General features: G+C 40.2%; 1 protein-coding gene across 3 annotated transcripts; it reads right to left on the bottom strand.

The window, feature by feature from the left end:
• Positions 1–3,032: 3,032 nt before the first annotated feature.
• Positions 3,033–25,807, bottom strand: ptpro (protein tyrosine phosphatase receptor type O). Of its 3 annotated transcripts, XM_058624740.1 has the most exons (27): positions 25,404–25,807; positions 19,721–19,982; positions 19,439–19,594; positions 19,146–19,298; positions 18,376–18,882; positions 17,516–17,677; positions 17,231–17,427; positions 16,290–16,410; positions 15,959–16,152; positions 15,496–15,607; positions 15,242–15,405; positions 15,028–15,148; positions 14,635–14,768; positions 14,180–14,318; positions 13,571–13,691; positions 12,849–12,917; positions 10,695–10,778; positions 8,948–8,983; positions 8,060–8,141; positions 7,759–7,849; positions 7,315–7,391; positions 7,087–7,221; positions 6,887–7,009; positions 6,092–6,246; positions 5,638–5,773; positions 4,351–4,461; positions 3,033–4,262 (listed from the first exon to the last, which is right to left on the bottom strand). In XM_058624740.1, exons 1-26 carry the CDS (start codon positions 25,557–25,559, stop codon positions 4,357–4,359), a joined length of 3,792 nt encoding a protein of 1,263 aa, XP_058480723.1. In that variant the 5' UTR covers positions 25,560–25,807; the 3' UTR covers positions 3,033–4,262; positions 4,351–4,356. The 3 variants fall into 3 exon arrangements, with proteins under 3 accessions (XP_058480723.1, XP_058480724.1, XP_058480727.1); XM_058624741.1 differs by lacking the exon at positions 10,695–10,778; XM_058624744.1 differs by lacking the exons at positions 8,948–8,983; positions 10,695–10,778.
• Positions 25,808–25,882: the final 75 nt, after the last annotated feature.

Here is a 25,882-nt window from a genome sequence, read left to right as displayed (position 1 = left end):
TATTCAAAAATACTGTAAAAAGAAGTTTGCATGAAATGTTCAGGTGAGTCTTTTTATTTTTTTATGAAATTGTTGTTTTCTCCACATTTAATTAGCTTATGTCACCATTCTATGTAGCTAATGTCAGCTAGCTCGCTTATGGCTTTGCAGTGGAATGTAGAGAATATCTTGTTTCTTGTGTTAATTTAGTCAAATGTGGTATTTAGACCTGCTACGCTAACATTGCATTCGGTTAGTACATTAGTACGTACGAGATAAAAGTAAAATTTTTATAAAGACACAACATTTTGGAAAGGAAAACCAACATAAAAATTTGTATTGTAGGCAATTTGGTACCACTTTTTTGTATTTTTGTGCCCAAATCAAATAACTTTAACAATACATTTCTCAATAATCATGACTATATTTGTATGTTTACATTAATATCTTCAGAGTTTGGAATCACAGGGAACCTCACAATATGACGAGTCTGTGATTATCAATATATTCTGTTATATGAGACGATCATACAGCGATGCATCATGGTATCTGTCTGAGGACAGATATTGCGATGTATCGTGAAACTGTTTATTTATTAAAATATTGATATATTATAGATCGATTATCTTATCACATGAGAATAGATGACACTTCTATCACCAATTTGATATTTTTGACCCAACACTTTTCTTGATCGTTGTCACTAATTTCCAGAGAAAGAAAATGAAAATGCGACACTTAACTGCAACAATTTATTTGTTCCAACGCACACACACACACACACATTAAAACTCTGTGACGACAATCGAAACGCGATCGTCGTCAAATCCAAGTGACAACAAAGCACAAGAAATGGCACCAATGACGCACAAGTTTGACTGGACACTAAGCAAGAGAAAGAATCGTAGAAGAGTTTACAGTTGATGCAGACGTTTGTTGTTGTTTTTTAACTTTTTCTCATTTTTTCGACCATTGTACCAAAGTGCGTTTTCCTACAGACGCATTCTCGACGTCACGTGACACAGCGGAGTTTCACAGTGGCGCGAGAACTCGTCCTCTGGTTTAGTTAATGATGATTCACGTACACAACAGCTTCTTTTTTTAAAAAACAAAAACAAAAAAAAAGCACAAGAATTTACTTTGTAATGACGAGTAGAAACAGAAAAAAGCAGTAGTAGTAGTTAATATGTACAGTACGTTTGATATCCAAGAGTAAAATGTAACTTAGTCCAGATTGAGTGGCGACGACGAAGGAAAGAACCGAACAGGAAACAGACGTCAGCTGTTTTTAAAAGATAAAAACACAAGGCCACAAAGATGAACGATGTCACGAGTCGACACTGAAGCCTTTTCATTAATCAGTCTGAAAATGAAGATACAAGGTGTCGTCAAAAATAAACAGCGTCTTCATTTTGGCGCAGCCCAAAATTTTTTAAAGCACAAACAAATCTAATACTGTAAATTTAAAAAAAAAACTAAGATGAGGAAAGCGGCATCAGTTCAAACCACAAGGCTACAATAATGCTTCGTTTTGGAAAGTCGTAAAATTTTAACAGCTTTTTAGACACTTTTTTGTTCTTTTCTTAAACAATATAGTGGGAAATAATGGGCGGTGTTCTCCTTTAAATAAACTTCAAATCATTGGATGATATTTAGTGACCTTAAAAGTGGCGGGACGATGTGAAACTTTCAAAAAAATAAAAAAATGCAGTGTACACATTTTTTTTTACCACAAAAGAAAACATTTTTTAATGTAAATAGTGCAAAGAATAATCCAACCACATTTTTTAAAAAGTTAAGTTAAAGTTAGTCAATTAGTTTCAACAGTGAAACTTTTTTGGGAAAAAAAATTCAATTTCAGTAAAAAAAAAATCTGTTTGTATCGGTCTGTACATAAATCCACAGTAAAATACAGGCAAATTATTTTATCTAATACTTTCTAAACGAAAAGTTTAAATTAAACCAGATTATTGGAGAATGATCAAAAATTTGACTTGTTAACAACATTTTGTTTTTATAGTAGACTTTCATGGTCATGTGAAATTCAGATAAATTGGCAGTAGATTTTAAAATGTAAAATATTTTATAAACGTGAGTAAACTAATATTTTGTGTGCTTATGTTTTGACGACACCTGTTTAAGGAGATAAAAGTTTGGTTTGATGGCGTCGACCACTCGTCTGCTCAGAAACATTCTCCGTAGTCAAAGTGAAAAACGTGATATTTTCTTTTTGCCCTTTAAGTCAAATCTTCAGTGGAAATATTGAATGAAATTATCGTAAATAACTGGGATGTGATTTAAGTTGCGGACGTTTTTTGCGGCAATTTTTTCTCTACAGACGATTTGAGCCATGACGGAAAAATAAAAAGTCGGTTCGATCCAAATATTAACACTAATGTAATTTATGTTTATCGTGTTTAACGTTACAGTCAGTGGTTTAGTTAAAATGCCCGGAAATCTATCAAAACTTTCAAAAAAAAGTCTAATTTCTGTGGGAAAAAAAAGGGAGATAACTACAAATAATAGAAAAAAAGACTTATAGAGATGCTATATAAAATGTTGTGCGTTACTGCATAACATTCTGTCTACAATTTCAAAGAAATTGTAGATTGTTTCACTTTTACATATAATTAATATTTTTTTAGGGCTTTCAAATTCTGGGTTCATGAAATTATATTTTTTTGGGGGGGCAAGATATGATTTTATGGAAGCACATATTTATTATTTACTTACTTTTTAAGAACCCACATTTTTTAATTTTGTCAAGTTTTATATTCTTCAAAATTTGGATTCAATGCTTAACTTTTCAGTTACAATGTTGGATGTTGGACATATTGTGTAAAATTCTGTCAACAATTTCAAATGACACTTACATTTACATATAATTAATATAAGATCAAAAAAATGTTTAGGGATTTTCATTTCAGATTTTAACATAAAATTCTGGGTTCATGAAAAAAAGAAATTGGGGGCAAGAGAGGATTTTATGGAAGCACAGTGTATTGATTTTTATTTATTTGTTTTTAAAAGAACCCACATTTTTTTAATTTTGTCATTTTGTGCCAAATTTTACTTAGTGTGAAATATATGTTGGGAAATTTGAGGTCATTACAAAATTTTTGGATTACAACTTCAAGATTAAAAAAAATTATATATTGGAGTTTTGCCAATTTTTTTAATTTGACAAAAATTTGGGGCATCGAAACAAAAGCAGTGACTGTAAGATGCTACGTTTTTGTAAACATTCAGGTTATTATAATAATCATAATTATCATAATTGCAGATTTATTAAAGTGTTAAGAAAAATCCAAGGCTCATGTAGGCAGCAGAAATCTGCTGTGTAAATATGTTTCATTGTAATTTCAGGTAAAGACAGTTGAACTGATTCAGTCACTTTACTGTCGGATATGATCTGTCGCTCTGCAGATTGTTGCGAGGTAAAAATTTTCCTCTGCGGTTTTAATGTTGATCTTCGTCGGAACTGTTCACGCAGGGCGCCGTGCTCGACATTGGGAAATTCTTCCCGTCTTCTGTCGTAGTTTCCGGCCGCCGTGAGTTTCGCCGCAGCCTTCGACTCTTTTTTGTGCCTTTGAGTTCTTGTGCAGATGTTTTATAATCCTTTAATCCGAACTTTCGTTGTGTTCAACCTGCAGCGAGAAAGTTCCGAAAAAGCTGACACGATCACGGACGTCAACCAGGACAGAAATAAAATTCAATCTTCTTTTTTTAAAAATAGCTGAAAACGTAAAATTCAGATTCCTCGATGTTGGTGTCGACTTCATCCTCGTCGAACATTTGCTGGGTTTTGTTCCGTGAATATTTCGCCGTCCTCGCGGTGACTCAGCACGTTGTTATTATTTCTTTCGTACCTTTGGCAGTGGAGCGTCGTCGTTTTGTGACGTTACCGGAGTAAACAACACGTGAACTGATCGTGATGAAGATTCCTGGCGTTTCTTTTCTTCTTTCCTTTCAGCGACTCCTGAGATTAAAAAACACAAATGAAAAAGAAACGACTGCTGACTCATCGTGTGACTCATCGCTTAATGTCATCACAGCACAGACGTCCAATCAGCAGACGGAGCTCGGTAACGCTCCTTGGTCCATGTCAGGCTTTTTAAACCAATTCAAACCAAAACAAAGATTTTTCTTCTTTTTTTAAATTTGCTCATGTGGTTGATGTTCGGTGGTTTGTTTCTTGATTCTGATGATGAAGAACTTCCTCTTCTTCCTCGGCAGAGAATGGATGCCTGAAGCTATCTATGGAGAGTGGACGTGTCCACGGCCTGTGAGACGAAGCACAGGGCGGTAAAGACACGATTGATAGAATTGAAGTTAGAATTGAAGGCGATGGATTTAAACAGGGTGACTCACGTGTCATTATGTCTTGCTGGCGTTCTCGTAGATGAAGTCAGAGGTGATGGATTGCTGCTTCTTCTTCTGCCACATCAACAGGACGCACTGATGGATGAACACGTATTGTTCCTGCGGGACGTGAACGCAACATCGGGTTAAACGTCCGGTGTCACACGAGCGACGCAGGTGAGGTCATGACCTGAGTGTCCTCACACACGAGAGTTAAAAAGAAATACAATTGAAATTTGTTTCTATTTCTGTTATTTGAAGACAATGGAGTGACACAAAATTCGCAATTCTGTGTCGTCTAACTTCACATTTTGTGTGAATGCGTGACGTAACTTTCTTGCTCGTTAAAATTAGCATCATTGTGTGATACACAATTTTTTTCAATATATACAATAATATTCTGTGTTCCATTTACATCGGAAGTCGGAGCTGGGAGGGATGTCAGGGATGAAAAGTTGGGGGGGAAAAAACATGAATGCTAACGTATCTTGCAATACCAGTTGATAATGACCCCTACGTGATATTTCACGCAAACAGCAGAGCAACACGTCTACGAATAAAAATTAATCGGTACGATCGGACTGATTTACTGTGAGACAAATACGAATAAACAGTAAAAGTAGCAGAGTTTGTTTTGCGGCAGCCATCTTGGAACGTCCATCTTGGAATTCTCAATTCCGACTACAAAAAGGAACGCAACATTAGCTTTAGATTTGGTATTTTGATGGCGCGAAAACCAAACAACGGTGGGACTGAGACGAAAAGAAAACAGTGCCCTCTATCCTTATTACGGAAGAGAAAGAGTGGAACATTTCTGGTTAAGTATTTTACCTGTATCATGAAATTTTTGTTTGCAGGTTTTTAGGTTATCAAATCATATATATATATATATATATATATATATATATACATATATATATATATATATATATATATCTTATCAAATCATATTATCAAATTGTGTAAAAAAAGAATAGATTTTGAGATTCTGCGAATGATAATTAGCACTGGGACAAAGATAGAAATGTTTGTGTTTACTCGTAAAACTTAATAAATAATCGAATGATGCAACACAAAAAGTGTTTTGATGAAAACAAAGACATTCCTTAATAAAAATTATTTAAAAATCTTAGCTAATTATGGAAATTTTTCCTCCTTAATTAACCTTTAACAGCCTACGCCTACGTTCTGCAGATGTTTCCTCGTGATGTTCCTCGTGACGCTGTCGTTCATAATTTTTTTTTTAATTTATTGATCGCTGATGCGGTTGCAGACCATGACTCAGCGAATCCTCACCTCAGTCTGGACCATGGACAGACGGTGTGACCTCATCTCGGAAACCATCCCCAGGATGTCTGCGAACTCGTGTTCTCTGATGTGCTGCATGAGACGATCCAGAGCGATGAAGGTCCCGGTCCTGCCCACTCCAGCACTGACACACACACACATTATCAGACTCAATTACCGTAACAACCACAACCAGACCAGAATATACGACATAATGGACATGACATCATCAGTTTAATTGAGCTTTTATTGCTGTGATTTCCTGCTCGGTGACTTTAGAGTCTTTTAGACGAGACACTTCAGATTCTGTCCGACAAAAACAAGGAGCCGCTTAATTTCCTGTTCACAAAACCACATTTGTGACACTTCCGATCATTTTCACCAAATGTCTCCGATTTTTCAGACTGAACCATGAAGATTTTTACAGTGCAGAATGAAATTGAATGAGTGGGCGTGGCCTGACCTGCAGTGGACGATGATCGGGTCTTTGGTCCTGTTCGCCTGTTGACGGACGATATGGACAAACTGCAGGATGCTCTCGATGGCGTTCACCGTGGGCACACCGTGATCCGGCCACGAGGTGTAGTTCAGGTGGAGGATGTCCTGACTCTCATCAGCCTGTAGGAGGCGACAGAGACATTATGTAATGAATGAGAGGTTCTTTAGTCTTATATTTGACTTTGAACTCATTCTGAGTCAGGGTATTAAGGTGTTAAAGACGTTGTAAACAAGTCAGTGTAGTAAGGTGTGAAAAACATCGTAAACAAGTCAGTGTAGTAAGGTGTGAAAAACGTCGTAAACAAGTCAGTGTAGTAAGGTGTCAGAAACATCAGAAACAAGTCAGTGTAGTAAGGTGTCAAAAACATTGTAAACAAGTCAGTGTAGTAAGGTGTCAAAAACATCGTAAACAAGTCAGTGTAGTAAGGTGTGAAAAACATAAACAAGTCAGTGTAGTAAGGTGTGAAAAACATCGTAAACAAGTCAGTGTAGTAAGGTGTGAAAAACATCGTAAACAAGTCAGTGTAGTAAGGTGTGAAAAACATCGTAAACAAGTCAGTGTAGTAAGGTGTCAAAAACATCGTAAACAAGTCAGTGTAGTAAGGTGTCAAAAACGTCGTAAACAAGTCGTTTTAGTAAGGCGTCAAATATCGTAAACATGTCAGTGTAGTAAGGTGTCAAATATCGTAAACATATCAGGGTTGTAAGGTGAAAAAAAAAAAATCCAGTCAGGCCCCGCCCCTCAGGTTGGTAAACTCACGTATCCCAGTCTGAACTTCCTGATGATCCACTCAGGAGACTCGGTTTCTGAGAGCATCTCCACGCTGATCTCTCCGTACATGTAGGGCTCGTCCGTAAACGGCCAGTAGTGGTCGCACTTCACCTGAAAACAAAGCAACTTGTTGGTTCAACGTCAAGATAAATTAGTTTCGTACAAATTGACGTGAGACTGAGACTGACCCTCCGACGCTCGTTACACTGCGTTAGCATAACGATGATTGGAGACTTCTGCTGCAGGACCATCTTCCAGAAGTCGTTGCGAGTTTCGGGAAGCGGACCCTGAGTGGCGATGTATTCTTTAGCGTGTTTGTATCCCTGAACATCGGAAAAAAAAAACCCACAATAATTACAAAAAGACAGAGGACATGTTTACGACAGAAAAACAAGTTTTATGTCAAGTGTACTCACGGGAATGTAGTTAGCATTGATGTAATCGGAACCTTCGTCGTTGTGCATCGAGATCAATTTGACACGACTGAAGTCGTCTGGAGAAAAGAATCGTAGTTTTAAGACAAATACACTGCAGCTATACATATATATCGCCGTACATTGACTGATCTGCTCGAAACTTGGTATGTGAGACCAGAGACCCGCCTTGAACGCGTCTGCAAGCCATGACCTCCAAACAGGAAGTAGTTCTTCCGAAACAGGAAGTGCCCGGTAACTTTGCTGTACATTGACGGATCTGTACAAAACTTTGCACTTTCCACAGGGGCAGTGGCTGCGAGGGCCCACACAATACCGCTTACAGCTTTAACTGAATTAGTCTGTCATACAGATGTTTCTGTAAACCAGGAATCGGTTATTAAGAATCAAGTTAATATTTAATGATTAAATAAAAGTGTGACTCACATGGGAGGATGTTGGTGTATCTGTTCTTGGGTCGGTTGACGGGCAGATCTGCTGCGTCGTGGGACAGATCCAGGCCGATGCTTTTCAGCTCCTGACAATAACAATCAACATCTTATATATCAATAAAATAATCACAATCAAATAAATGTTCAGTTTACGTCACATGACAAAATTCAATAAGGACAATAATTACGTTTCTTTAAAAAAAAAAAAAATGATATTACAAGCAAAAAAGTTTTTTATGATTCATATCTTGTTCAAAATTAGTAAAAATGTAACAATCGTATTCAAGTGAACTCACCTCAAACTGCAGCGAGAACTTATACGCCGAGTCTTTGCCCATTTCTTTGAAGTAGGCGTCAAAGTCATCGAGCTGCACCAGACTACAAACAAATAATAATAACAATAATGATAATAATAATAAAATAAAATGGACAGAAGTCAAAAATTGGTCTGTAAAAATGAAAGTAAAAAAAAAAACACTTTTTACACTTCACATTCACAGAATGAATAAAAAATCAGAGGAAGAATAAAAATATGACATTCATGGGTTGAAAGAAATAAAATAAAATACAATATTGAATGGTATTTTTCGTCGAATATTCTAAATTTAGAGCTAAAAGTAACAGCAATGCAGGGTTCATAGCGTGTTTAGCATTCAAATACCCTGGTAAAACAAATGTGGTCACAATTGGAGTAGAAAGGTTTGTTTTTATAAACGCAAACACTGATAAAACATTTGTTTTGTATCTTTAATATATAACGCAATAACTAGACAACTTTTTATAATCAAGCGAATAATCAAATATCGATGACCCTCGATTTTATAATTTTATCAGGAGACCAAACTGGAAACAGGATTGGCTAAAAAAACAACAACATTTTGCACATCAGTATTAACTTTAACCACGTTAACATATTTCTACATTTCTATATTTTACATTTTTCTATTTACACGTTTATCCACGTTTTTGTCTCATTTCCGTTTTTCTCTCCGCTTCAGTTTCTTCTCATCTTAAATTGAAATACTTTTTCTGGCGTTTTCTGGCTGAATTAGCGTTATGGCAGCACACACGCATGCACAGACACACAAACACATAAATAAATAAATAAATAAATAAATGAATGAATAAAAACACAGAATGATGACGGCCACAAACACACATTGTTGTTGTTTAGTTTGTGTTACCTTGTAAGCTTCCGTTTCTTTAAAGCTGTCTTGCTCCTATAAAATACAGAAATAATCCTTGTGATTATAAATTATTATAAAATGTAATCATAAATAACTATAATTTATTACTATATTTTACTCTTTAATAATGATATAAATTCCTAACAAAAATCTGTATTTTATATCAAATTTGCGGACTAAACAAGACTTGAATTATTAAACTTGAAAAATGATTTTGAGAATAATAATAATGATAATAATAGTAAAGCAAACTTAATAGTAAGTTTATTAAATGTGGGGACAAGTCTGCCAACATTAAAATGAAATAATATAATTTCAGTATATCAATTTGTGTATTTTTTAAGTTAATATACATATATGTATATATATTTGTATTAAATATCTTCTTCCCATCACACATTGAAATATTCCTTTAAAATATTCATTGTAATAGTGGCAGCATTGGCTCCCCATGCATCCTTCTAACCTCAGAAAACTCACCATGTCACTAAAACTAAAAAATAATTAACATAATCTACATTTTTTTCTACAATAAGCAATGTCATCTAAAACATGTAACATGCCGCTATTTACATCTATTTACACTGAACACGTCATGCTTCTGTATTTAAATATAATCTGATTTAAACTCTGTGACACATGCATCGTAAAACATACAGAACACGCACATTGAACTGTTCTACGGGCGCTAACACAGTCTCACTGCTACGGCGACAAAGACACACGACGGCATGCACGACACCCCCCAAAGCCATGGTTAGCATCGTCAGTTAGCGCCATGCTACATCGCGCACACGTTAAAAGGGACATGCCGATTGTAACTTTTACAAGCTTGACCCACAGACACAGCGTTGACGAGACAAGGTTCGACAAGACTTCCTGTTCCCTTCAGAATAAGACTGGAATTTAAGTGTAAGAGTTAGTTTTTAAGTATAATTCTGGTTTTCTCAAATCCCATGTTCAGACTCAGACCAACAAGAAAATCTGTAAATAACTATGTTTCTGTAACTGAAAATATAAAATCAAAACATTAAAAAATGTTAAATGACTAAAAGTTAATTTTGTCTCAGTCGCTAAACAATAAAGTGAATTAAAAATTGTTCTTTAAATCTGGTGTTCCACACGGCTCATATTTAGGGCCGTTGTTGTTTCATGTTATTGACAAAATGATCTGCATCTAACAAAAGAACTATTTGACTTGATTAATAACTATATTTAAAATATATATATATATATAATTATGTTTAGAAGCAAGATATAAGTATAGTATTTATTTTTTTAACATTTATTAGAACAAGTTCCATATTTTTTATAACCTTATTTTTTAAGCTGTTACCATGACGTTTGGCCACTTTTTGTGACTGAAACAAACCAAAAATAGAATATAGAAGAGTATCATCTGCAACAAAATACACGAGTAGTAAATACATGAGAGTACGATTGATATTATATACAAACATGGAGAGGAAAAAACCAATAAAACCCAGAAATGAACAGTGAGCTTGATTAAAAAAAAAAAAGGTTTTGGTCTTTTCAAGGGATTTGGGAAAAACCAGAAGAATCCGGACTAAACTCAGACCTGTTGAGTTCTGGTTCTAGATGTGACGTATTGGCCTAAAACTAACGTATCAGCTTTGGTTCAAATGGAGCCTGAAACTCTGTCTCTGATCAACACTGTTGGCTGTGGCTCTGCTGAGTCATGCCCCGGAGGTGCAGTGGTTCTGGCCAGCAGGTGCTTACTTACCAAGGATTAATATAAAAAGCCAAAAGATAGTCAGTCCAAAGGCAGGATGGCAGTAGGGTAAGGAAGGCAAAGAGGCTTCTTCGCCTGAAGGGGGGTCAAAACAGAAAATAAAAACACAAACAAGGAAAAAAAATAAATAAAGAAAACACACACCAGGGGGCGATAGGTTGGGGGACAGAACATGGTGTTCCATTAGTAAAGAGGCACATTAGTGCTGAACACAGAGTTAATGCATCATGCAGCCGCTCAGAAAGTGTCCCGTTGTCTCTCAGGGGGACAACAGGAGTCTGTTCGCCGCTGGACGTCAATGGCTGCTCTGTCTCACTTAAACAACCTCAATCCTGAGTCTGTGACATCATTGTGTCCACCCAGCCCAGCCCAGCCCGGCTTGGCCCGGCCCACAATGAAACACTCAGGCAGGACCCGTAATTCTATACGAACAGTCCACGGTTTGTTACGCGGTTGGCGATGTCAAACCCAAGCGTTGGCCACCGTAAAGAACCTAATGATCTCATGAACATGTGTTGTTGTGACTCACTGATGCAGATAAATGTGTGCGTTATGAAAATCCAGTCAAAGCTAATCCTCGATTTTTGTTTTAAAACAGACTGGGGTCTGATTTCAGTCTAAATGTTGTTTTTTATTATCTTGATTGTTTGTCTGAAATAAAAATTAGAAGTTACTAAAATATATTTGTTTACTTTTATATGAATAGTTGTGCATCATCTGCGTATAAATGAACCTACAAAATGTGTAAATTCAGAGTTTGAATTTGAGAGTTTGAAGAAAAGAAACAGATCCAGAATCCAGCCTTGAGGTACACCGGGGTCTGTGATCTAATCAAGAACTGATGGTCACAAAAAAGCTTTGTTTGTTATCGCGGTGGCGACGTCAAATAATTTATTGATCTCATGAACGTGTGTTGTTGTGACTCACTGATGCAGATAAAGGTTTGTGTTACAAAAATCCAGTCAAATCTAATCCTCAAATTTTTGTTTTAGTACAGACTGAAGTGAGTCTGAATTCAGTCCAATTGCAGTTTTTCTGTTTTCATTCAACAAAGTTCTTGATTTTCCATCTGAAATAGAAATTAAGCAATACATTTTTTTTACATTTTATACTTTTATATGAACAGTTGTGCGTCATCTGCATGTAAAAAAACCTACAAGTTCAGAGTATAAATAAAGAAAAGCAAAGGATCCAGAATCCAGCCTTGAGGTACACCGGGTTCTGTGATCTAATCCAGTACTGAATAGTAGGTTTTTTGTTTTCATTCAACCAAGTTCTTGATTGTCCTATATTTATTTACATTTTATACTTTTATATGAACAGTTGTGCGTCAACTGCGTATAAATAAACCTACAAAATGTGTATTTTTAGGGTATAAATAAAGACAAGGATCCAGAATCAGGATCTGACAGGACAACGACATATTTTTGCACCTGAAACATTGAACCTTTCTGAGATTTTCCAGATTAAATCTTGACGCGTGTAGAACTTTGTTGTTAGTTTGTTCAAGGTCCTCTGCATCAGTGAGACGCCGGCGTCTCCGGGTCCTGTCCTCATGCACAGTCAAAGCATAAACACAACCACCGTCACAGTAAAAGACAACACTCTGATGGACATGTGCAATTAGTGATGGAGGTCAAATACAAGAGCAGATGGAAGCTGAGGTTCTGCCTTAACTGACCGTCTTTCAGCCGTTATATTAATCTGAGAGCTCGTCGTGAACCCGGGTCTGATTCACACGTGTTTCACGGATTTACTCTGCTTCCATTTAAAAACTTTAAAAAAAAAAGAAGCAATAAAACAAAAAAAAATGACTCAAATAAATTTTTTTCTTCTTTTGAAGTAATTTAGCACAACTGAGGCTAAAAGCAATGATTGTCTTTTAATCTGAGATTTCAGCTGGTCCAATCAAATCAGGAGGCGGAGTCTGTCGCTGCTTAAAGCGAACTAGCTGTCCGAATCCATAATCTCCCTCCTTAATCTCCCCCTACATGCTAATCTGCCTCCGATTGATTCTTTTCAATTCTGAGGTTGTTGAGAAAAAAACATTAGAGAGAGAAAAAAGAAAGAAAAAAAAAACTCAATTTCTCAGACAAATGTTTCAGTGAAGACGAGAACAAAAAGGTCAAAGGTCAAAGGTCGTACCAGTTGTACGGAAGTTTCCCGTCTCTCTCGAACGACGCAAAGTTGACAAACGTTTCGGCGCCGCATTCTCTGAAAGAGACAAAAACATGTCACATGACTTGTTGTTGTTTGGTTAAATAAACAGTGTAGTAAACAGGAAGTCAGACCGGTGAAGTGCAGCTACTTCCTCTTTTGTGGGTAATTTTATAAAAATAGCCTCTTGTAATGTCACGTTATTTTATCCTAAATCTCTGAAACTGTGACAGGAAGTAGCTGCACTTCGCACATTAATTTATGTAGATTTATTTGGATGAAAACCAAAGTGTGGATCGAGTTATGAAGTCAAATCGGTAAAAACAGGAAGTCAAATCGGTAAAAACAGGAAGCCATGTCCCTACCCGGTTTGTACCGGAAACACGATTTGTCCAGCACATTTGCCAAAGTGCTGCTACTTCCTGTTAGCGCTATTGTTTTTGCGACAGTTGTTGTCGCTGTGTTAATGAAATACGTTATTTTATCTAAAATTCCCTTAAATTGTCTCGACAGGAAGTCAGGACAGGAAACAGGAAGTTGTTTGTGTCTGATCACTTATAAATATAAAGCAGCTGTTTTGACCAGAGATTAGCAGATAAAAGTTGGGATACAGTGTTTCTGATGATATTTACGATGTTTATGTTGATGTTTACGATGTTTACGATGTTTACGATGTTGATGATGATGAAGACGACGTGTGTTTTCCGTACCTGGTCATCTGCATGTGCTTCTTGCGCAGGACGAGCAGGAAGAGGACGAGCAGACTGACGAGCAGCACGCTGAGGACGGCCAGAGCTGAGATGGCCGCCACGCTGGGGTTCATCTCTTTAGCTGCAGTGACAACGAGGGACGAGGACCAATCAGAGACTCTCGTGTACATCAGCTGACGTGCAGTATGTTTTCATGTTTTATAAAACCTCATAAACGGAACAAGAAACAACCTCTAAACTGAGTAAATGTCTACGTTAGCGTCGTCCATTTTAGCCGTCACGTGACGCCGCCGCTCACTGCTCTGTATGGAGGCTCTGTTAGCATGCGTGCTACTAGCATGTGTAGCCCTACAATACTTTTTTCCAGGTGTAAACCAGGACATAGTTGGTGTTATTTGTTGATTCAGGTAAAGTGTTGAAATTATATATAAAAATCAGAGCATCTACTGCCCCCTGTGGTCAAACACCAGCTACTGCAGTCAAAAAATACACATTTACTGGTTAATCACTAAAGAAAAATGTTGTATCGTAACAGTACAACTAACATATATATTATGTTAACGCTGGCGTCGTCGTGACAACGTGAGTGTGCAGAAGAGCGCCACCTACCCACAGTGCTGATGCTGATGTGAGCGGCGCGGCTCGGCGTGCTGTAGCTGAAGCTGGTGACGCTGCAGTTGTACTTGGACGACGGCGCCAAACCGACGATGGTCACGACGTGCGAGGTCACCGTCTGAGGTTCACGCGTCTGGACGGGATAAGAGACGGGGACGCGTCAAAACAAGAGAAAACAAAAACAACAACAGAAACAGAGGAGAGGAGAGAAGCTGCTGCTGCTGCTGCTGCCGTGACAACGCCCTGACAACACGACTGCACAGGAGAGAGAGAGAGAGAGGGAGAGAGAGAGATCACCCGAGGACCCGAGTCGTCTTCACAGGAACAGGAAGTGAAAGTTAAACCTTTAACACTGACTCAGCAGAGAGTAAAAACAGGAACATTTGAACAAACTTTAAATAAATAAAGGGTTGCGAGCAGAGGCCGCCGCGGCCCGTCACACGCTTCACCTTCAGCTCGTTCCCCGCTCTGCTCGCACGACACGTGACCTGGTAATAGTCGACCACGCCCTCCTCGCTCCACAGCAGCGTCACGGACGAGTGCGTGGCGTTGATGGCGAACAGCGACGTGGGCGGAGCCGGTTCTGAAAAAGGAAACGCAGCGAAACAAAATAATGAGTTGAGCTCAGAGTGTGTGTGTGTGTGTGTGTGCGTGTGTTCTTGTATTTGTATTGAGGCAGAACCTCATTTCTGAGGATGTCGTTAAGTTTAGAATTTTATATACATATATATATATATATATGTATGTAGCCCACAATACTTGTATATATATATACATATATATACATATATATGTGTATATACATATATATACAGCATATATATACAGTATACGTGCGTTACCCAGCTTGATGATCCTCGGTGACGACGTGTTCCTGCTTCGTTCAGTAAACGCCGTCACTGTCAGATTATAAATGTCTCCAGGAGGAAGAGGAAGACTCGCCCTCATCATGTTCCGGGTCACCTGACACACACACACACACACAGTGAGCTTAAACAGCTTTAATTATCACTGAGTGAACACATGAATGAATGAGTGAGTGAGTGAGTGACTCACGTCCACAGAATAGATCTTCTCTGGTCCTTTCTTGCCGACAGCGACCACCTGCCAGTGCATCATCCTGGAGTGAGACAGGTCGATGAACAGCTCGCCGTACGTCCAGCGCACGTACAGAACGCCGTGAGAGTAATCTACAGACGAGACGTGAGGAGCCTCTGGAGCTGCAGACAGACAGGCAGACAGACAGTTCAGATTAATGTCAGTGAAGACTTCTGAATGTGAGTATTGTTATTGTCGCTGTTGGTCGTCACCTGTAACGAAGCTCACAGTGGAGCTGTCGCAGCAGTTCAGCGGAGGATCGCCCCACGTTACCATGGAAACACGGAAGTTATAATACCAGGCTGGCAGCAGGTCAGTCACCCTCTGACAGACGAGAGACAAAGACACGCTCAGCGTTGCAGTTTGTGGACATTTGTTTTTGTTTTTGTCTCTTTCTTTTGGTCATTTTCTGAGTCTTTTTGTGTCTTTTTGTGATCATTTTATCTCTTTAATGTCATGTCCTCTCTATTTGTTGTCATGTCTGTGTCTTTTTGTGATCATTTTTGTTGGACATATCCTGACTCTTTAAGGTCATTTTGTCTCTTTATAGATGTTCATGTGTCTCTCTGTGGTCTCTTTGAGGACATGTCTGTGTGGTAATCTTCTGTCTCTTTGTTGTGTTGTTTTGCAGGGTATTTTGCTCCCTGTCTTTAAAGTTAAGGGTAAAGCTGTTACCACAGAGGCGATGATGGAGGCGGTGGCGGCGATCTCGTAGTACGTCGTCCACTCGGACGCCAGCGTGACGGGGTTGAAGAAGAAGGTCTGCAGGACGTACTTCCTGAAGGCCACGTGGTACGGACGCTGCCAGCTCAGGATCACCGCCGTCGGACTCAGAGGGTAAACGGCGAGCTCCCGGACGCCTGTGGGCTCTGACACGGGGGACACGAGAGGACGCGTGAGTCCACTGAGGACCTGTGAGTCCACGGAGGACCTGTGAGTCCACGGAGGACGCGTGAGTCCGCGGAGGACTCCGAGGTCACACACGATGAGAACGTGAGATAATCACCTATGTCGATGATGACGGGCTCGGACGGAGGACTGATCAGAGGACCGTTGGTGTGGAAGACGGTCACTCTGTACTGAGCGCCGGGCGTCAGGTTACTGATGATGTCACTGGTCGTGTTTTCCTGCAGAGACGTCAGAAAACATCACGCGTTAGCGTCAGTTAACGCAGTAATAACGGTTAACTGCACATCAAATAAGATTTACTTCACTATTTATTAACCAATAAGGGTTATAAGGTTAATAAATGCTTAGTTATAGTTCAGTAATTAACTTATTTCCATGCTCCCATACACTTATGAAGTCATAGCTAAGGGATTTTTTTTTTTACACTTTATAATTTGCATTAATAAAGGTAAAAATGTGCGTAATTATAGTTAGGTAATTATTAAGTGCATAATTGTGTCACTTAAGGGAAAACAAGTTTCAACTTAACAGACAGAGAAACCTTTAATAAATGTTAAATTATGCACTAAATATTAAACAATGACTTACTCATAAGGGTCTACCTAAGGGTTCATTTAAGGGAAAACACATTTTCAACTATACATTGAAACAATAAAGGTTTCTGTGTTTGTTTTCCCTTAAGTGTCATTAACGTATAATGGCTACAATTAAGCATATTTGATCTCAATTATCGCTCCTCATTTATTTATACAATCTCCATAAGGTTCTATGTAAGCAGTGTCACTTAAGGAAAACTAATTTTCAACTTAACAGACACAGAAAACCTTTAATTGACGTGAACTAAAGACATTTACACTTAGTTAAAGGTTTTATTAACAGTAACTTTATATAATGTAGTAATGAATAACCTGAATGACATTAATTAAGGGTTAGTTAATGCTTATAACAGCTTTAAGTCATGTTTTAAGAATATTTTGTGCCTCGTGTTGATGTAAACAGAGAAAAGACGCAGAGCGCGACGGTGGAGGAGGAGCTGACCTCGCCGCAGAAGGTCGTCTCCATCCTCTGACTCAGACTCGGCTTCAGACACGTCGTGGAAACCACCGACACCACGCTGCCGTTGTGGTCCTCGGACGACGACGTCCAGGAGACGGCGGCCGTGCTGGAGTCCAGCAGACGGACGCTGACGCCCTGAGGACGCTCCTGCAGCTCCTCCAGCAGCTCACCAACGGGACCTGGAACCAGAGACACCGGAGACACGGGTTCAGTCAAACAGACCATAATGAGCAGACTGACGACGACGATCCATATTGAAGATCGTACTGAGGTAGAAGGTGAAGCTGGTGTCGGAGACGCTCTCCCTCGTCTCGCAGTCTCCAGCCAAGCTCAGCGTGGACACGTGGACGCGGTACGTCCCCGACTCTGTGAGCTCGGTGAAAAACTCGTGAGTGTTTTCGTCCACAGTGGCCGTCTCTGTGGAGTTACCTAGGCAACAGAGACACACATACACACACACTATTAGACCTACGTGTAAATTTATACCAATTTTTATATATATATATAAAACGTTATTAATTGTTATTATATAATCAGAATTATTTTACAAGTGGACACATTTTATGTCATCAAATAATAAAAATGTATCATAATATCAGTTTTATTTATAATGGAAATAACTTTTATATACAGTATGTACACAGAATTTCATATATGATCAAAATTATGTATATATATATATATATATATATATATATATCAGAATTGAATATATAATGAAAATAATTTCATATACACATATGCATATATATCAAAATTCTATTAAAAGACATTTTGTGTATATACCTGTACATATATATAAAGAATAATGTATCATATAATCAAAATTATTTTACACGTGGAAATTTTTTCCCTGTTTTTTTTTAATTATTTACACAATTATTGATTCTATTTTTAAAACAACATAAGTTTATCTGGTATTGACTGATTTAGTTTGTATCAACAAAATACTTTATATATATGAAGTAAATTATGTATTATATAATCAAACATATCTAAAATTACCAAAATAATTTTATTTCAACTCTTTATTTCCTCTATTATTTCTATGTTTATTGTTGTTTTCTTTATAGATAGCTAAAAAGATAAAGATTGTCCTCGTGTCCTCTCTGTCTCTGTGTCTTTACCGTCTCTGTAGATGTAGACGTTGAAGCCGTCATAGCTGGTGGGCGGTCTCGGCGGCAGCCAGCGCAGCTCCAGCAGAACGGGCGGGAGCTTGGTGGGCAGGACGGCGGGGTCAGAGGGCACGCCCATGGCCGACCCCGGCTCGTTGGAGTCTTCGTACTCCGACACCACGGCGTTGACAAACTCCTCGTCCGCCGCATCGGCGGGAGTCGTCTCGGTCGGATCCAGCCAGTACCGCCGAGGCTCCGCCTCCATCGTGTGGTTGGCGTTCAGGAAGACGGGGGAGGTTCCTGACACATTAAAGGGAACCTGAGTGGACACGCCCACCGCTTCCTCTGAGGCGGTCTCCTCCTCCTGCTCCTCCATCAGAGGGACGTCCCGGGCGCGACGAAAAGCACGGCCACTTTCCTGGTTCCCATCAGGAGGACTGATGTCGGACGCTTCATCTGGCTCCGCCCTCTGGCTCAGGTGGACGATTTTATGGGAAATGTTGAGTGGGGGGAGGGGCACTGCAGAGGATCAAGACAGAAACATTAAAAAAAAACGTTTCTAGATCGTATGGAAAAGGATTAGGACCAGAATTCAGACTTCTGGGATTAATGTCTGAACTCTGACTTTTTTTAATCTCAAAATTCTGACTTTTGTCTCAGAATTCTGACTTTTTAAATCTTAGAATTCTCGCTTAAAATCTTGGAATTCTGACTTTTTTGAATCATATTTTGTAATGTAGTTTCACTGACTTTGTTTTCCTGTGGTTTTCAGATGATCTCACCTGTCCTGTGGTTCACAGGTGAGTGTGTGATGTCACTGTGCGTCACCAGCGGCGTCTGGAACACGGTCGCCTCGGAGATCAGCTGGAACGTGATGTTCCGGTAACAGACGCCCGGTAACCAGTGTTTGAAAACTGTCTTCCCTTTGAAGAAATCTGCAACCACGCAAAACCGGAAGTCAACCACTTTCACAGTAAAACAAATTAAACTGTAAAAAGAGGATTTCTTTCTTTCTTTCATGTGAAAGACGTGAAACGTTTGCTGATAAAGTCGTTGATATGGTTCAGATTTGGACCTTTGTAGAGCATCCATCGTCGCTCTTGTCCTTCAGTGAAGCTGATGTTGACTCTGCTGAAGACGTTTCCTGTCGGAGACTCGATCTCAAACACGACACCCGTCTCTGGAGACTCTTTATAGTCTGAGATCTGGACACTGACGACAGGAAGTGGCTCTGAGGAGACGAGACAACAAACCCTCAAATTAAAAAGCAAACATCTGAACTGAAAATTAACATCTATATACAGTATATATATCTTCATCTATATATACTATACGAGAAGCACTCTCTGTCCCTCACTTGTTAGGACAGGTACAGTCTTTGTGGGCCTGGACCACGTCTGTCCTCGTCTCAGGACCAGTCCCACGCTGTAACACAGACCATGAAAGGACGTGTTGATGAGCAGCGGCTCGCTCGTGTTCGCGAACTCCACCCTTATGAGTCGAGGTTCTCCTGAGAGCTGAGCGCCGTACGCTGTGACGTTGTCCTGCAGGTCGGAGCGCTCCAGAGACGCGGTGATCAAACCGCCGTCGCTGAGCGACACGAGGAAGGACGATGACGTCTGAGAAGACACAGGGACAAACGTAAGTCAAACAAACAGTCACATGTCAATCATAAACCAGGAGGTCAGTTTATCTTTAAATGAGACCTGGATATTTTTCTTTCTTTATGATGCTAGGCTAATGGTTCCCTTTTTCAGTCTTTGTGCTAAGTTAGGCTAATGTTTCCCTCTATTTTCAGCCTCTGTGCTAAGCTAGGCTAATGTTTCCCTCTGCTTTCAGCCTTTGTGCTAAGCTAAGCTAATATTTCCCTCTGATTTCAGTCCTTGTGCTAAGCTAGGCTAATATATCCCTTTGCTCTCAGCCTTTGTGCTAAGTTAGGCTAATGTTTCGTTTGCTTTCAGTCCTTGTGCTATGCTAGGCTAATGTTTACCTCTGCTTTCAGTCTTTGTGCTATGCTATGCTAATGTTTCCCCTCTGCTTTCAGTCCTTGTGCTATGCTAAGCTAATGTTTCCCTCTGCGTTCAGTCTTTGTGCTAAGACAACCTAACAGCTCCCTTTGATTTTGTTTGTTGTGCTAAGCTAGGCAAACAGTTTCCTCTGCTTTAGGTTTGTATTAATGTAGATTTGAGTGTTTATATCAACATGTGAATCATCTTCACATAAACTGTAAACACTATAGCTGTGTGTGGAAGAGAGTTTTATGTCTCGTATACATTAAATCTCTCTCTCTCTCGCTCTCTCTGTCTCTTTCCCTCCCTCTCTCTCTCACCCTTGTTTGAAGAAAAGGATCCATGCTGCTTTGCTGTCACCAAGGTAACCGAGATGAAAGCAGAGACACATTTAGGAGGACACTCATTATGTCTGTCTGAGTCCACTGTTACCATGGAGATGCAGCGGAGCAGAGAAACTGAAGGTTAACGGACGCTGATTCACATCAGCTGGAAAATTGATCTCACACACAAACACACACACACACACACACACACACACACACACACACATAGTGAGAGAGCGAGAGCTGGTGAATGACTGAATGAATGAAAGGAGAATGTGACCCTGTGAATGAATGCGGGGGGGCGGGGTCAGGAGGCGGCGTCCTCAGGCAGCTGCCAACACAATCATGCAAACCTCAGAGTTTTTGTTTGCTCTGTGGAGGAGGAGGAAGGGGGGGTGAGAGGATGAGGGGGGTGAGGGGGTGAGGACGTCCACAGTCCATCAGACTGTGAATGAGACTGATGAAAAACAACAACAACAATCCGCCCCCAGCTCCTCCCCCTCTGTTCTGCTGCTAAAATAGACACTTTGGTCACAAACAAAACACTGTAGACAGTAGCTCACTCACTCCTAACTATTAAAATACATAAGTAACAAACTACAACTACTAATGAACTAACTAGCTAACAACCTAACTGACTAGCTTGGTGCTAATACTACTAACTAGCTAACTTCTAGCTAAGTAGCTAACTACTAACTAGCTAAGTAAACTACTAATGAACTGACTGTAATAGCTAACAACCTGACTGACTAGCTTGCTGCAATAACTACCAACTAACTTACTAACTAACTAGCATAACATAACAACATAATAACTGTACTATTAAATACCATTGAGATTAAAAACATGTTTTCCTAAGGGTGAGGCTTGACCAAGCTAGACAGCATCACATAAAAACACAAATAACACAGATACACAATTAAAAACACAGAATAAAAACAATGATAAACTGAAAAAGTATCCGCCTCAAATACTCTGTGATTCTGCAGAATGGACAAAAGTCAGTGTTGTGTAGAAAGAAAAGTAACTGGGGTTTAATGAGGAAGCAGACACTGCAGTTACAGCATTTTCTGAACAAACAGGAGCAAAACCACCCAACTTTAATTAGTAGAAACTGTGAAAATTAAAGATAAACACGCTGAGGTCAGCTATGTCCACCTCCTCCAACTCCACACTCCACCTCCTCAGGCATCCTATCAAACTATACAAAGACAGAGCACCTCCTCTCTTCACCTCCCACCGCCTCAGTGACAGCAGCAACAATGGCGTCTTATCCACACACACACACACACACAGAGTGAAAGAGCCTGAGGCTAACACACAGGAGACAAAACTTTTAACTTAAACAGGAAACAAACACTGATCAAAAAGGTTCTCAACATTAATCTTAGCATGTGGAGCTAACTGCTACGACACTAACCAGGATAACACTGTTCACATCTTGTTTTACATAATGTTTTCTGTACTTAAGCTAACGATCCAAACTAGCACAAGTTAACCTTCTTCATCCCGCTGGCACAGCGCCACACGCTGGCCATCTGCCATGTTGGACACATCAGTTCCTTTCACTGTTTGCCAGGAAGCGTAATGAGTCCACACAGGTCGTGAAGGACGAGCGTGTCCACCAGCGTGGACACGACGTTCTCTGAATGACAAGAGACATGAGAGAGACACGAAACACCATTGGCAAGTTCAAGATGGCCGACCTCATGATGACCCGAGCTCCTGTGACGAATCTCACGGCCTCGGAGCTTCGTTAGCGCACGACAAAAAAACCCCGCCCACTGACAGGAGCCGAATCGCAACCCATTCAGACGTATTTTTGAACGATTCTGTGAACAAATCTTTTTAATTAAGTGATTGTAATGATTCAGGACACCGAAATCAACTGCTTTGTCCGCGTCACGTATAAAACGACGACACAGCAGTTTTTGCTCTGTCGTACTATGACTCCGCCCCTCGAGGAAGTACTATGAAGTAATGGAAAACTGATACCAAACCGAGTCGAGCCGAGTCGTGCTAGAACGGATTAACAGAAAAGCGTCATCAGGCTTCTCCTCAGCTCAGGGTCCCAACAACAGCCCGTGTTACCCACCCGTTGTTACGCCCCTGCTTCTAACACAGCTGCTGTTTTCTGTCGCTAAAACTGTTCATTTATATTTTTTTTTTTTTCTTTCCACATGTGGATGAGTTTCAGCCTCCGGTTAATGAGCTCACATGCTCGTAAAAAAAAAAAAAAAATCATCATCTCACTAATCACCATGACAACCGGCAGAGATCACAGTCGGCTCATTGTGTTAAGCCTGTTGCACGACATCGTCACAAACACGGATTTAATATGAACCAACAGGAAATTAAAAAAACTGAAAAATATCAGATCCAGCCGTGATGTGAGTGAGTGAGTGTGGAGAGAGCGTGTGTAACCATAGCAACAAGGATGTGTCAAGCCCTATAATAATGGAGTGATGTCATATCTAGCATCAAACTTAGTCATTCAGTAAAAATGTGACTGGAAGAAAATGTATTCAGTAACGCACAAACACAGAATAAAATCCAGACTCTAAAAATAAAATCACTACTTTATTTTGATGTTAAACTTTGTGTCACTTTGGAAACTTTCACTCTCCCACACCAAAGTCCACAGAGAAAATCAGTGATTTTAATGGCACAGAGTTGCTGATCCTCTGTTTCTTCCGTCAGTAAATTCAAACTATTATTGTTGTGATTTTCGGGGTTTGAAATCACTCATTCAAATTTGTGACTGACAATGTTGCAGAAACAAACACGACAGCAGAGACTTTTCTGCCTCAATCCTGAAGTCTGTAGAGAAACAGCTGCTCGTTTTGTGTTATTTACTTTATGATATAGAACACTGTCAATAAAAACACTATTATAGCATTAGTTAGCTCATTAGTTTAGTTTCTAGTTAGTTGGTAGTAATAGCAGCAAGCTAGTCAGTCAGTCAGTAGCTAACTTACAGTAAGCTAGTTAGTTAGAATTTAGCTAGTTAGTTGGTTAGCTAGTCAGTAGTAATAGCAGCAAGCTAGTCAGTCAGGATAAGTTAAACAGTCAGTTCATTATGAGTTAGTAGTAGTTAGCTACTTAGAAGATAGCTAGTTGGAAGTAATAGCAGCAAGCTAGTCAGGCATGTTGTTAGCTAGTTGTCAGTTCCTTAGTTGTTGTAGTTTGTTACTTCAGAACGTTATTATAGCACTTCCTTGTTCTAGTTTGTTTGCAGAATGTATGTAAGAATTTATGTATAAATAACGGCATTGATAACGAATTTCCGTTTCCGTTTATCTGTGTGCGGTCGTCTGAAGCAATGTTTAGCGCCCAAGTGTTCAACTATCTTCTGTATACGATAGTTGTTATAACGACAGTCGGAAAAACGTCAATACTTGACAGTTAACTCGCCGTTAACGAGTGAGAGCATTTTTAAACTACAGTTTAATGCAGATTACACATTGTCACTCACGGACTGTGTAAAGTATAGCTTGTTTATTTAAATGGTCACGGTTTCGTGAAATTATTTGATGTAATGCCTATCTTCTTCTTCATGTGAGAGAGTTGGGGCGGTGCCCTAGCGCCCTCTATTGATGGGCTGCCACTGATAAATAACTGGGCCTGAAATGAGCTTCGCGTTTCAAAGATAGACACGTTTGGTTCAATGTTTTCCCCCCGATTTCTCAGCTAGAACATGATGAACGTCACTCCCAGTTCTGACTTTCATGAAACACAGCAACTACTGATCCCTTCAAACCTTCTGTTCGCCTACAGGATTTGGCATTCGTACTTCTCATTACCGTAACTCCAAGACCGTTTGGCATATCTAAAAAATTCAGAAACTATGGACTGGAGGATAAAGCGGTGGAAGATGAATGCACGGATGGATACCGGAAAGCAGAGAAACAGAGCTTTGCACCCATATACTTGTCATTACGGTAGAACATCATGACCTCCGCGGAACGACCGTCCATTCACAGACGAGATTCACCAGCACATCACATGTTTGTGACGTCAGCTTCTCAGTACCGTAATTCCTAAACGGTTGAATAACTTGGAAAACGGGGCAAAAGAACTCACTCACTGAACAATTCTACAGCCATAAACTCAGAATAAATCCAGGCAACCTGAATATCATGGTCATAAGAGAGTTAATGACCCTTAACTCTGATGTGAGTGGCCTTCACTGGGAGCCGTGAGCCTCATGTTGAACCACAGCTGACAGAAACGCACACACTGCAAATCTACTATGCGAATGGATACAAGTGGGGAATTTCCATATATTAACATATACATATGTCACTGTGGGTATTATATATATATATATATATATATATATGACGTCATCAAATATTTAGCATGCACTGACGTCATCACACCTGCGCAGGTGAATCTCTGGCAGCTGTGGAGAGAGAGATTCCCGCTGCACACACACACACACACACACAGTGACCCACTTTCCTGAGGACACAAACCTGCAGTGCCACAACACAGTGTGTCAGAGCTGCAGCACCAACACACACACGCGCACGCACACACACACACACACACACACACTGAGGTTCACCATCCTCTTCATCTCCAATTCTGACTGAACAAAGACACACACACGTATCCTCCTCCTCCTCCTGCAGCAGCATCTTCTTCACACACACGCGCGCGCACGCACACACACACACACGCGCACACAGTGTGTCCTCACCTGGACGCAGCAGAGCAGGGCCGCGCTGAGCAGCAGTAGCGGGGCCGGGGATAGCATGCTGAGCGTCGGCCTCCCCCTCCTCCTCCTCCCCCTCCTCCTCCTCCTCCTCTCAGTCTGCTGCGCATCCAAACAATGGCGAGTCTTTTTCTGCTGCATCACATTCACTCACACTCTGCGCTTTGTTCACTACTACTCTTCTTCATCTTAATCGTCATCTTCCATCAGCACGAGCATCAACACACAGCGCGGCTCCGCGGTGACCCAGAGGAAACAGGCCGGGCTCCGGGCTCCATGCCGCGGCCTGGAGACGAGCAGGAGGTCGATGTCGGAGCAGAGATGGAGCTGCTGTTTCTGCTGCTGCTGCTGCGCGGTGTCGCCCCGCCCTAAAGCTCCGGAGGCTGCATGGAGACGAGACTAAGACCCTCCCCCTCCTCCCCCCCCCCATCAGCATCTTCACCCTCTCTCAGCATGCGCTCATT

Source organism: Solea solea, chromosome 3 (genome assembly GCF_958295425.1).
Source record: "Solea solea chromosome 3, fSolSol10.1, whole genome shotgun sequence".
NCBI classification, from domain to species: domain Eukaryota; kingdom Metazoa; phylum Chordata; class Actinopteri; order Pleuronectiformes; family Soleidae; genus Solea; species Solea solea.
Note: the sequence above shows the minus strand (reverse complement) of the source record. Positions and strands in the feature narration are given on the sequence as shown.